At 40.4% G+C, this 12,990-nt stretch overlaps 1 protein-coding gene across 1 annotated transcript in view; it reads right to left on the bottom strand.

Annotated features, from left to right (window-relative positions):
* Nucleotides 1-4,008: 4,008 nt before the first annotated feature.
* LOC118585973 (vomeronasal type-2 receptor 1) overlaps nt 4,009-12,990 on the bottom strand; it is a 28,841-nt gene continuing 19,859 nt past the window's right edge. The window contains exons 4-6 of the mRNA XM_036191014.1: nt 12,564-12,797; nt 6,466-6,589; nt 4,009-5,255 (exon numbers count right to left, since the gene is read on the bottom strand). Of these exons, the coding sequence (XP_036046907.1) occupies nt 4,273-5,255; nt 6,466-6,589; nt 12,564-12,797 (1,341 nt within the window). The 3' untranslated portion in view covers nt 4,009-4,272. The remainder of the gene's footprint in view (nt 5,256-6,465; nt 6,590-12,563; nt 12,798-12,990) is intronic.

Below are 12,990 nucleotides of genomic sequence, written 5' to 3'. Positions count from 1 at the left end.
AGTTATACTACTGAGCCATGGTTAAAAAAAAATAAAATAAAATAAAGAAGCCTTTATGGCATTTGTATAAAAACAGACAGGTTGATTAATGGAATTGAATTGAAGACCCAGACATAAATCCACACACTTCTGGATACCTGACTTTTTTTTTTTTAGAAAGAAGTCAGAAATATGTACTGGAAAAAAAATAGCGTCTTCACAAACTAACAGATGGTACTAGAAAATATGGGTGAGGTAACTCAGAACCAGTAAGACAAATATGGTATGTTTTCACTTATAAGTGGATATTAGATATTAAGTAAATGATAACAAAACTGTAATACATAGACTCAGAGGGGTTAGGTATGTGTGGATCTCCCTTGGAAGGAGAAATAGAATAGAATTTACAGGTCTGCTGGAGGCAGGTACAAAGGGATCAGGTAGGGGCAGAGATAAGAGGAAAGGAGAAAGTGTGAAAAGAGATGAGTGGAATTGGGGAGCATTTGGGGGTTGGTATAGAAACTAGCGCAGTGGAAACTTCCTGAAATCTATGAGGATGATCCTACTGAGGACTCCTAGTAACAGGGAACACGGAGTCTCCACTGGCCATCCCTTTTTATCATACAAGTCTTTCACTTGCTTGGGTAGAGTTACACCAAGATCTTACATATTATTTGATTCTGTTGTGAAAGATTCTGTTTCCCTGATTTCTTCCATTTCATTTGTTATTTGTATATAGGAAGGCTACTGATTTTTTTTTAATTCATCTTGCATCTAGCTACTTTGCTGAAAACCAGGCAAGGCTTGCAGTGATGGGACTGGGCTGCATTCATTTGAGTTGTTGGCCAAGAAAGTTCTGTGGAGATCTCCAAATATCACAGGCTGATGTTAGGCCAGAGGGCTTCTCTCTGTAAACTGACAGTACCCTGAGTCCAATTTGTCCTTCCCATATATTAATGGGTATGGGATAATCCCCTGGAGCATGATCAAACTGTCAATGTCCTCCTCCTTAAAGAAAATTATATTTCTCTCTCCCAGAATTCATCTACTGTCAAAAGCTCTTCAACTAGGGATGGGGGCTGGTGAGCCCTCTCTTCTCCGTGCTGAATGTTGACTGGCTTGCTCTTATGCTAGATAATAGTTTTTAAATGATATATTAATCCAAAAAATCTTCCAACATTATGAGAAATAGTTTAATGTTTGATATGTCATTAATAACAAAATTAAAACACTACAAATTAAACTATAATCTTTTGAAAACTACATATTTTTATTTTAACTGCCATCAGCCAGTTCTGTAATAATGCTTTTGTGCCAAATCAGCAAGAAATAACGTTAAACTGTTTCACCTTAAAGGTATAAAATGACATATACAAACATTGCCATTAAATGTGCCAGTCAAGTAAATATTTTGTTTTTATAAGATTTGTATCTTTGATTTACTGAACTTAAAGCAGTGAGTACAAGATTAATAAGACAGTATTACTGAGAGATATGGTAGGAAGGAAATATAGAGTACATTGTTAGGACTCTGCCACCACTCCAGCTGCATGTCTGCACAGTTCAGCAGCCAAGCAGGGGGGGGTCTTATGTCTTGTGCTGCTCCCATCAGTGCACTGTGCTGCGTGATCACGTAAATGCATGCAGCAGTCACGCAATCAGCGCACACATGGGATAGCTCCATAAGCCCACCTACGCATGTGCACAGGAATCCTTAAAAAGCCAGGGATGAGGAAGTATCTAATATCCCAAATATTCCAACCATTAGATAAGGTGGCCAGATGTCCCTGGGTCTAGCACACACCTATTTTACAGATACCTCTAGACAACTGTCAGGCAATCCGGGTCCTGAACTCTGGAAATCCCTCACCCCAACCTCTACTATGATGAAAAACCCCACCCCACCTGAGCTCAGGGCTCTCTGCTCTCACCACTGTGTGTGAGACAGAGGGACCAAGCTCTGGAACTCTTTGCTTTTACATGGGACCGGGGGGGGGGGGGGGGGGGGGGGGGCTAGACACAGACTCCTCCTCTCCCCTCTCTGTTCTCTCCTCCCAGCACGCTTGTGCTCTCTCCCTCTCCCTCTCCCTCTCCCTCTCCCTCTCCCTCTCCCTCTCCCTCTCCCTCTCTCTCTCTCTCTCTCTCTCTCTCTCTCTCTCTCTCTCTGCAAGTGTTCCTTCCCAGGCCTGGTTCTTTTGCCCCCTGCTTCCTCCTAATAAAGCTCTGATACTGGGTTTTGTCGTGGCTCGTGCCTCATGACCTTCCCACACGGTAACCAGCACTGCCTATCATTTTTAAAACAACAGAGATGTTAACCAGATGGTCTTCTGTATTAACTTTATAGAGAGCATATGTTCAATATTCAACATCCCAGAAAAGTAATGGGTGACATTAAAATTAAAATATTTTGAGTTTAAAAGGAAGTCACATCATTACAAATAAATTACCTTCTAGCTTTGTTTGAACATTGATATGGATCATTAAGAACATCCAAGCTGTGTGTATAATTGAAAAAGAAGTTGATTTATGGATTTTCCTTTTCTATATTGCTCTATGGTCTGAAAAATCATTTTCTCTTTCCTAGCGGGTAGCCTTGTGAATGAAACACCAAATAAATATTCAAACACATAGAGCAGTGATGGACAAAGAAAGCACTTTTCCTCCTCTTCAACTTGTAATATCAGCTTATTTCATGGCTATAAGGGCCAGGGTGAGTGCTGCGAAGGCGTTCAGTGACGGCCAGATGAGTAGATGACCATCTAGAAAACACGTGTGTGCACTGGCCCTCAACAAATGTAATCAGTTTTGAGTTTTGACAAGGCTTGATATAAACTTCCCATTTAAATTATGGGAAGCTCGTTCCCTTTATCTCGTCTACGATTTTCCTTTTTAAATCAATAAATAAGTTCCCAACTTTCCCTGCTAAGGAGGTCATCATGGTTTGACTCTCTGCTCTAACACATCTGTAGAAGAAATCTCTGCCATGTTTGAGGGGTTGAAATTCACAAATATTAAGCTCACGTGAAAACAGAGCACTTTCCGGTCCCGGTGGACTTCTACAGCCGAATGGACACACATGCAGTTTGAGACTATCTGCATTTCTCTAAGTTCTGTTTGCAGTACATTTAACTCATATGCAAATAAATAAGTGAAGGTCATCAAACTTCATGTCAAGGGTGCTGAAATGATGGGAGGTAAATTCAGTAATTGTATAACCAGAGGGTAGATCATCTACCACTGTACATCATTTTAAAAAATCTCTTCAAAAAGTCTTGCATTCTAATCCCTGGTCTAGGTAAACATTTGCTTCCTTTGCCACAGATCTTTACTTGTAAACTACTTAAGGCTAGGTTGGCATCTCAACTCTTCTGTATTTATTTCTCATGCAGAGGAATGTTTTGAACTGCAGACATTTTACCACTTATTTCCTTCCAGGAAAGCCTGGAACAGGATCATAGCCTGTCTCAGAGAAGCTAATCTGTTCTCATTAATAGCTTAAGAAGAAATTGAATTTTATCAGTTTCAATCCCCTCAATCTGACCTATACACCAAGTCCTTCAAAGCACAAATTATCCTTCAAGAATTCTTTAGAGCTTCGGCTCCTAGGGAAGATTTCAGAGCTTCGGGGTTTGTTTTTTTTTTTCATTTCTTTTCTTTTATGTGTATTAGTGTTTTGCTTGCATGTATGTTTGTATGCTACGATCATGTCTGGTACTCAAACACTCGAAAAGAGGGCATTGGCTCCCTGGAACTACAGTTGGAAACAGTTGTGAGCCACCATGTTGGTGCTAGGAACTGAACCTGGGTCCTTTGGAAGAGTTGAAAGTGCTCTTAACAACCGAGCTATCTCCCAACCATCAGAGCTGTAATTCTTAAAAATAGAACTATCTATTTCAGAGGGGTAACAACAGGATGAAAAAAGGTCTCTGTGTCCTGCTTATTTGTTTTAATTTAATGTAAATATCTAGGACAGATACTCATTATTTAAGAGAAAATATTCATGAGCCATTTTACTCCCATTTTGGATAAAATTGTGTTTATTTATATCCTCTACTTTAAAATTCTAATGGACTGGCTTCTTACTTCAACTTATTTCAATCATAAATGACATTTTAATCCATGCTCAATGGCATGTCACAGAAAGAGATTTCATTCATCATGTTAACCTTACACTATCACAGCCACAAACAAATATTACCCCAGAGCATCAAGCAGCTGCTTCAGAAGCAACCTGAAAGGAAAGGTTGAGCCAGGTCATCACCCAGCTCTGCATGTCACATGGAACTCATAACTCTACTCATCCAGAACAGTCGACACTGCGGTGTTGTTAAGCTCACTGCTCACAGAAGCTGAGGTCAGCTGGATGCTCCTGTCTACAGTGGGGACTCTCCCACCCACAGTTTCCTCAGTGTTCCTCTTTGGCCTCAGCAGAATAATGAAGCACTTGGGAAGAAATATGCATCCTAACAAGCCATAGCTGGATGCCAAAATGGCAAATATTTCCACGGCCACTTTGAATTTGCCTTTGGTGCTCAGGTAAGCAGGGACAAAAGAGATCCAGACAATGAAAAAGACCAGCATCCCAAAAGTGATGCATTTCCCTTCATAATAGTTATCTGGCAGCTGGCGAGCCACAAAGGTTGTAAGGAAACACAGTAAGGCCAGAAGGACATCAAAACCAAATATGGAGCACAGAAACTCTATAGAACCTTCATTGCATTCAAAGATGATCTTTACATTTTGAGGTTCAATGTTCTTGTACACCCTCGGAGGCTCCAACACCAAGTAAGCTGAGCATACACCAATCTCCCCTAAAACACAGATCAGCACAATGAGTTTTCGAATAATGGGGTGCATTGAAATGAGCCGAGTTTTGGATACGGAAATCCTATAGGCAAAAAAGAGTGAAATAGTCTTTCCGAGAATGGAAGACAGACAAAGGCAAAAGCCCAGTGCCAGAGTGGTCTGGCGGGCCATGCAGGACCAGTTGAGTGGCTTGCCTATGAAGAGCATGGATGAGAGCAGGATGATGACCAGAGACATCTGAAGGAGGAAGCTCAGCTCCCTGTCATTGGCCTTCACCAATGGAGTGTGCCTGTGGATCACATACACCGCCATGACTGCCAAGACCACAAGGGCTCCAAAGATGGAGAGGATGACAAGGGTGAACCCCAGGGCCTCCTCATAAGCGAGGAACTCCACCTCCTTTGGCACACACTTGCTCTTCTGTGCATTGGACCAATCATCTTCCCCACATGAATCACATTCCCTTTGGCCTGTTGAGAAAGAGCAGAGAATTGACTGCAAGAAAATCCACTTGTCACTTTTAACTGTGAACAGTCCAGGACTAAGAATTGTTTTCAATTTTAGGAATTGAGCATTTCTTCCCAATCTCTGGCTTTCTTGAACTGATCTTTTCTAATGATGTGCTCCTCTCTTTCTCCTCCATCAGTCTATTGAGCAAAGAGGAATATGTCCTTATCAACCCCAGAACTGCCCACCAATGAGAAAGTCACAGCTACTGAGGAAAAATGATCAAAAGGACTGGGACACAGCTGGTTAAACCCCAGGTGTTTTCAGTTCCTCAGTCAATACCCCTTCATGGAGGAGAATCATGTGTGTGCCCATCCCAGTGTCCCCAACTCCAGATGCTCATTTGAATGCGTGGTGAGGATGAGGATAGGAAGGAAAACAAACCACCGACTGTGGTCCCTGAGGCTAAGAAGGCTAAGTCTGTATGGATGGAGGCTCTTAGAGGAAGCACTGGTGAACAAGAAAAGCTATTGAGGTGAGGGTGTGACGGGTGAGGGAATAGATCTACTCAATGTTAATTTAAAGGTCCAGGTAAAGACTGGTGTTCCCTGTCAGTCACTCTAACTCCTGGTCTGGACATCTCTGGATGGAATTCTGGGTGGAGACTGGGGACCTGCAGCCAGGGAGTTGTGCATGTTACAGGATGCTTGTTTTCCATCACAGACCATTTTATCCTTCTTACATGTTTACTACTAAGGGTCATGTGACAAAAGACAAGTGCATTTTTTTGTTCCTTCAACAACAAAAACTAGAACTATAAATCAACCTGCTCCAACACACTTCACAAAACCAAGCTGCCTAAGTCACCTCCAGAGAGCAGCAACTGAGCAAGCTGTTATAGGAGTTCACGCAGCAGCAGCTGCACAATGCATGTGTTCTCAGTGCTTAGAACCTTAAGACAAGTGGGTGACTTTTCTCCGACTATAATTAGTGTTGAGTCTATTTTAGAAACAAGTAGTCTGAAGATTTTATTAATTTATTCATATTTCACATTTTATATGTTTTTATCCTTTATCCATACTGCACAGAACATTCAATAATTTGATAGATGTTAATGATTTTTGCCATATATTGCTTACATCTTTTATTTAAAAAAATGTTTCCATGGATCTTTTTGTGAGTAAACATTTAATCTAATTGCATTCCCACTAATGAAAAAGCGACCATCTCTACCTGGTTTCTCTGACACATATCCATCAGCACACGGGATGCAGTCAAAGCAGCAGATGGGCTGCCCCTGGCGAACTCCCTTCCGGGTCCCTGGAGGACACACATCCGTGCAGACTGAGTAGGGAAGCTAGCAAAGACAAAGACAGCAGGTGTGACAACACCTTGGAACTTTTCCACTTGTGAAACCGAGAAGATCCCAATTCTATTTCCAGGGAGATGGGTGTCCTATTTATAGAGGACATGTGCCCAGGATAGTGAGCAAAAATAGCAGTCAAAGCATGACAATATGGACAGCCTAGGAAGAACTTCCACTGAAGAACAGTCTTGTGATTGACTCTGGAAATGCTGAATTAACTCTAATTGACTGTTCTTTGTCATCTTGGTGATCAGAACCAAACTAGCATCACATGATATGCTGCAGATGGGAAAGTTTGCTAAGTTTGTTCCCATTTTTGGAGAACTTAAAACTCTAATAATCATCCTGAAAAACCTGAAATACATTTCCTCTCAGCAAAATCATTTCAGCATAATATTGTTTCCTAAATGGTAGGAAAATAACAAAAATTAAAAGTTCAAGGGAGGGAATTGGAAAGGCATAAGAAATTAAAGAAGAGGGATAGTCTGGGGATATTTTGTTGCTAAGTCAGGTTAGAAATTTGTGTAGCAAAAACAGGTCTCCTTCCATATCATATATCTTACAAAGAAGTTTACACTCTAAAATACAGAATAGTAGTGATATTGGCTGATGAATTTATATCTTAATCTGGGTGGGAGGACTTTTACTTCATTTTTTCACGGGGTGTATTCTGATGGTGTTTTACCTCCTCTCTTAACTATTCCAGATCTTTCTTCCTCCCTACCCACCTAACCGCATGTTCTTCCTCTCTCTCCCTTTTTTAAGAAAGAAGAAAAGGCCAGGCAGTGGTGGCACATGCCTTTAATCCCAGCACTCGGGAGGCAGAGGCAGGCGGATCTCTGTGATTTCGAGGCCAGCCTGGTCTACAGAGTGAGATCCAGGAAAGGCGCAAAGCTACACAGAGAACCCCTGCCTCAAAAAAGAACAAAAACAAAAAAAAGGGAGAAAAAAAGGTGAAAATCAAAACCAACAAAAATAAATAAATGAGACAGAATAAATTCTAAAATGAAGCCCTTCCCTTAACACACACACACACACACACACACACACACACACACACACACACACAAGCAATAAAGTTCATCTTGTGCTGGTCAACTACTTCTGAGCATGGGACCTGCCCTGACATGTGGTTGATATAACCAGTGACACTCCTCTGGAGAAAATTGACTTTCCTCTTGCCAGTGCATATCAATCACAAATAACGTTTTGGTAAGGGATAGACATGATACCCACTTCTCTCTCTCAGTGCTGGGTCCCATCTGGCTTGAATCTGTACAGTTCCTATGCGTGGTGCCTCAGTCTCTGTGAGTTTGTATACAGATACATATATTTATATATCAGACATGTTGTATCTGAAAGAGTCATTCCTTGGAGTCATCCACCACCTCTGGCTCTTATAATCTGTTCAGCTCCTCTTCTGCATAGATCCCTGTTGGCCAAAGAGATCTCTCAGGCCCCTCAAACACCACAAGCTATTGCCAAGGCCATCGGTTGCTCTCCATGACCTGAGAGTAAGGCCCTATTGCTGAAGACAACACTTAAGCTATCAAACCCAGAAAAGTCAAGCTGATGCCCTACTAAGAGCTTTACCCCTACTGACTTGCATTCAAGGTGCTGGAAAGTATTCTGCATGCTACTGGAGGAGAAAAGTAATCATCAATATCATCTAACTACAAACCCTACCACCTATAGCATCAACCTCCCTACAAAATACACTAATGCAAGAGTGGCACAAATGTCATAAGAATAACCAGCCACTTTTTTATCGGATTTAAGGCCCACTCCATGAGATGGACCTCATACCTAGCACTGCTGACGTGGCCACGAACATGGAACTACATAGATCACGAGCCTAGGAAAAAACCTACTACCATTATCTGTTTAAAGAACATAGAAAAAAAATGACTCCTGATGATGACACGCTATTGTGCTCCTAGATCTGTGTCTCTCTCAGCATCATCAGAGAAGCTTCCTCCTGAAGTAGATGGGAACTAACACAGAGACCCACAACTGGACAATGTGCAAAGAATGAGAGACTTTGGAACACTCAGTCCTAAATGGGATATCTCCATCAAACCCTTCCACTTGAGACTCTAGGATCAGTTTCTTAAAGGCAGATATAACGCTCTTTCTGAAAGAGTAATACTTAGATGCAATCTCAGAATTTGGGAGGCCAGAGAGGGAGGTTCATGAATTGGCAGCAAGTCTTAGCTAATAGTGAGATCATGTCTCAGAAAAAAAAATGTAACCCTATAAGCCTTTCCATCGTTAAGGCATAAACATATATGACTGTTGCTATTAGTAAATGCTCATTAAGTTAGTGTCAAATTGCATTTGAAGCACTCCATTATACAAATACAATATCAATCTTAATAGAGAAGAAAAATAAAATGACTATACTGAAACCTTATTAAAAATAGAAATATACTATTATACTCTCATTAGTTTTCTTTCAAATAGAATAGAATACGAACCTGCAAACCTTGTATGGGCAAACATTTTCCTTTTTCATGCAAACAATATACTGGGCACCTAACTCAAGAAGCATGAAAAGAAAATGTCAAGATTCATCTACAAAGTACTTCACCTTCCAGGCAGTGAGCTCAGCACCACAGAAGATGTTTAGGCTTAAGGCAGTTCTCCACTTTTTGCAGTTATAGAAGGATCACGTTTCTGTGTTGGCCTCTATAGTATCTGGCTACCTGTACCTACTAAGCCCTTGATTTAGCTAATGCAACTAAGGAACCAAATTTTCCACTTTATTTGATTTTGATTGATTTACTTTCTGGGTGCAATTCTGAGATCAAACTTAAGGCCTCAAACATACTAGGCAAGAAGTCTACCAGCCCTGCTGTAATTAACGTACATTCAAAAAGTTAACTGTAGTTAGGGACTACTGAGTTGGACAAAAACAGCTCCTGAGCAAAGACATGAAATGCCAGGAGTGGTGGTGCACATCTTTAATCCTAGCTCTCAGGAGGAAGAGGCTGGCAGATCTCTGCAAGTTTGAGGCGAGCTTGGTCTACATAGTGAGTTCCAGGCAAGCCAGGTTACACAGTGAGACCCTGTCTCAAAAATACCAAAAATTTAAAAAGAGGGAAGGAAAGGAGGGAAGGAGAGAGGGAGGTATGGAGGAAGGGAGGGAGGGAGGGAAGGACAGAGGGAGAGGAAGGAAGGAAGGAAGGAAGGAAGGAAATGAAGCAGAGAGTTCTGCCTTCCCACGTGGCACACACAGATATGCTATTTTGATTTCCAGCCATAACATATTCAAGTGCTGCTTAAGGATGCACCAAGAAAAGAGAGAGTAGAGTGTAAGAAGAGGTGTGTGTGCAGTTTTGTGAATATGTATAAATCTACATGTATATCGCTAGGCATAGAAATCTTAGAGCACGTACTGAGAGATGAAAAAGATCCTATGTATGTGAAGCACAGGATAGGAGCTCAAAACCTTATTTGGGGATCTCAGACTTAAGGGCAAGAGGAAAGTTAAAGTAGCGGGTGGGAAACTCCTCCCGGACTCTCATTAAGAAAGCTTCCAAAGCAGCAGTTCCCTCTGGCCCCCGGTGACATTACTTCCATCTTTCTGTGATTTTCCCCAGTCCTCCATCCTGAGATTCACATGGAAGATTTAAATTGTCTGTGTGACCATGTCACTTGTACACTTCTACAAGTCATTAATTAGGAAACACTAAATTATATTGCCGAAACTCTATTATGCAACTTCCCCCAAACTCATATTTCATTAAAGACAAAAAGTTGAGTACATGATCCATGATGAAAATGCAGAAAATCAGTGATGAGTGTTCAGACATTGAAGAGCCATAGATCAACCTCCCCCTTCTCAAGGCTCAGGAAACTTTATGAAGAAGTAGGCAGAAACACCCTAAGAGGCAAAGGGTGGAGAAGATGAGGAGGAGCACTATAAAGTGCTGGACATGACATGGCTGTTCCATGCATAAGTTCATAGCTGGTGTGGTTGCCTCCAAAAGGTCAAGTCAATCAAAATTCCAGTGTGGATGGGGGACAAGCTCCCAAGGTTCCACCCCTAGCTAAAGAGTCACTTTACTTTGGGGATGTGGTCCATGCACCAGCAGACGGCCCCACACCCATGCCCAAGTGGTCAGCACTAATGAATACAGGAGCTCCTAATAATAAAATAATTTATAAAGAGGACATGCATTTGTGAGAGGGATAGGTTGGTAAGTCCCAGGGAGTAGTAGAGGGAGGAAGCAGGGGGAATGGATAAAAATCAAAATATTTTCTATAAATGTATGAAATTTTGAAAGAATAAATTTAAAATATTATTTTATATCCACCCTAAAAAGATATTTTTTTGAAGACAAAGATCGTGTGGGTAAGGTTGTGGAGAAAATGAGAACACTGTAGACAGCTGCAGGGAATGTGTGCTGGTACAAGCACTGATGGAAACAGTATGGCTGGATGTCAGAAAGTTAAAATAAAACCACCATGTGATTCAACAATCTCAATATGGGCTATATATCCAAAGGAAAATAAATCAGTGTTACTAATATTTGCACTCACATGTCCGTGCAGCACTATTCACAGTAGATAAGAAACTACTTCTGTTCATGAACCGATGAGTGAATAAATACAATGTAGTACAGAAATACAACTGAATGTTATTCAGTTGTAGCAAATGAATTAAATCTTGACATTTGCCATAACATAGACAGCATTGGAGAGTACATAGTAAGTGGAATAAATCACACTCATAAAGATAAGTACTCTCTGACCTCGTGCATACATGGAGTCTAAAATGAGATCTCACTAGAGATCAATATCCTAGCATAGTGATTGTCAGCTGCTGGACAGACTTCCTGGAAAGGGCAGAATCGAGAAAGGCAGGTCAGTGGGTACCGGAGTTACAATTAGATAAAAGTAGGAAGTTCTGGTGTGCAGTTGCATAGTAAGATGACCCTAGTTGTGCTTTACACTTCTAAAAGTGAGGGCTTTAAATGCCATCTTTATAAAGAAATGATGAGCATCTGAGAAGATAGAGATATCTAACCTAAATATTACAGACTGTGTATATGTATGGAAACAACACAGAGTAGCTCATAAATAAGTAAAACTTTTATGTTCTTATGTATCCTTTTAAAAATAGGCTTAATTTTAAAACAGAAATGTAAGTTTTTTTCAGCAGATATAAAATTCAAAGCAATGAAAAGGGTTGACTTTACTTGTGAAAGAAATAACAAAAAGACATTTCTGGGTTTAAGGTAGAAGTAGCAGAGAGTTAAAGAATATATTCCAAAGAAAATTTAATGAGAGCTATTGATCAAAAGGCAGTAAAATAGCACAGAACAAGAATGACGTAAAGAAAAAGCCACTGAGGGAGTGGACAGAGTGAAAGTAAACACAGAGGAGGGTTAGGGATACAGCTCTGGTGAAACGCTTGTCAAGCACAAGGTCCTGAGTTCGGATCCCAAACACCCAAGAAAAGCTGGCATGATAGAATATGTCTGTAACCCCAAAACTGGTGAGAGAACCAGGTAACTCACTAGCACTTATTGGCCGGCCAGCCTAGCTAAATAGGCAAGTTCCAAGTTCGGTGAGAGAACCCGTCTCAAAAAATTCAACATGAAGAGTAGCTGAGGAGGACCCCAACATTGGCCGCTGGCTTCCACATGCATGTACACATACAACCACAGGCACACATACATGTATATCACACACATACATCCACACCCTTCACCACAATATAAACAGAAAAAGGAAATAAAACACAAAAGTGGTCAAAATATCTATAGTCAAAGTGCTTGAGAAGATAACATACTGAAATTAATGTTTAATACTAAAATCCAAGAAAATATTCCAAAACTTAAAAATCTGAATTTTCATATATTTTAAGATGTATTGTATCCAAGAGAACTGATTTGTAATTAGAATAATTTCTAAGTGTTTTACATTTCATTGATATCCTTAAAATATATCAACTAACCTTTGATGACTCAGTGTTCCAAAATATTGAAGAATTATTTGGAATAACGAGCTCAAACTTGGTAGTACTTTTGAAGTTGAATTTCCCAACCGTTGCAAAGGAAATTTCTCCATTATCGTCTAATTGCCAGTTTAGGATATCATAATGTCCACTGAACACGTCTCCATTTTCATCCAGAATCATCTGTTTTCCATCATGCATTTCAAATGAAATTTCCTTCATATAGTACATTAGCTAGAAAGCAACATGGAGGGAGAGAGAGAGAGAGAGGAATTTGTAAAACTTCAATTGTCTAGAAAATAATTTTATAAAGAAAATCATTTCAAATTCATATTTAATTTATGAAATTGGAGTGCTTCCTCTTGGTCTCTCTACTTTTTGTTTTATCAGCTACGACAACCTGTAGCCACAAGTGCAAAATCAAACT

Source organism: Onychomys torridus, chromosome 6, assembly GCF_903995425.1.
Source record: "Onychomys torridus chromosome 6, mOncTor1.1, whole genome shotgun sequence".
In the NCBI taxonomy this organism is placed as follows: Eukaryota; Metazoa; Chordata; class Mammalia; order Rodentia; family Cricetidae; genus Onychomys; species Onychomys torridus.
This window is presented reverse-complemented; position numbering and strand designations above follow the sequence as displayed.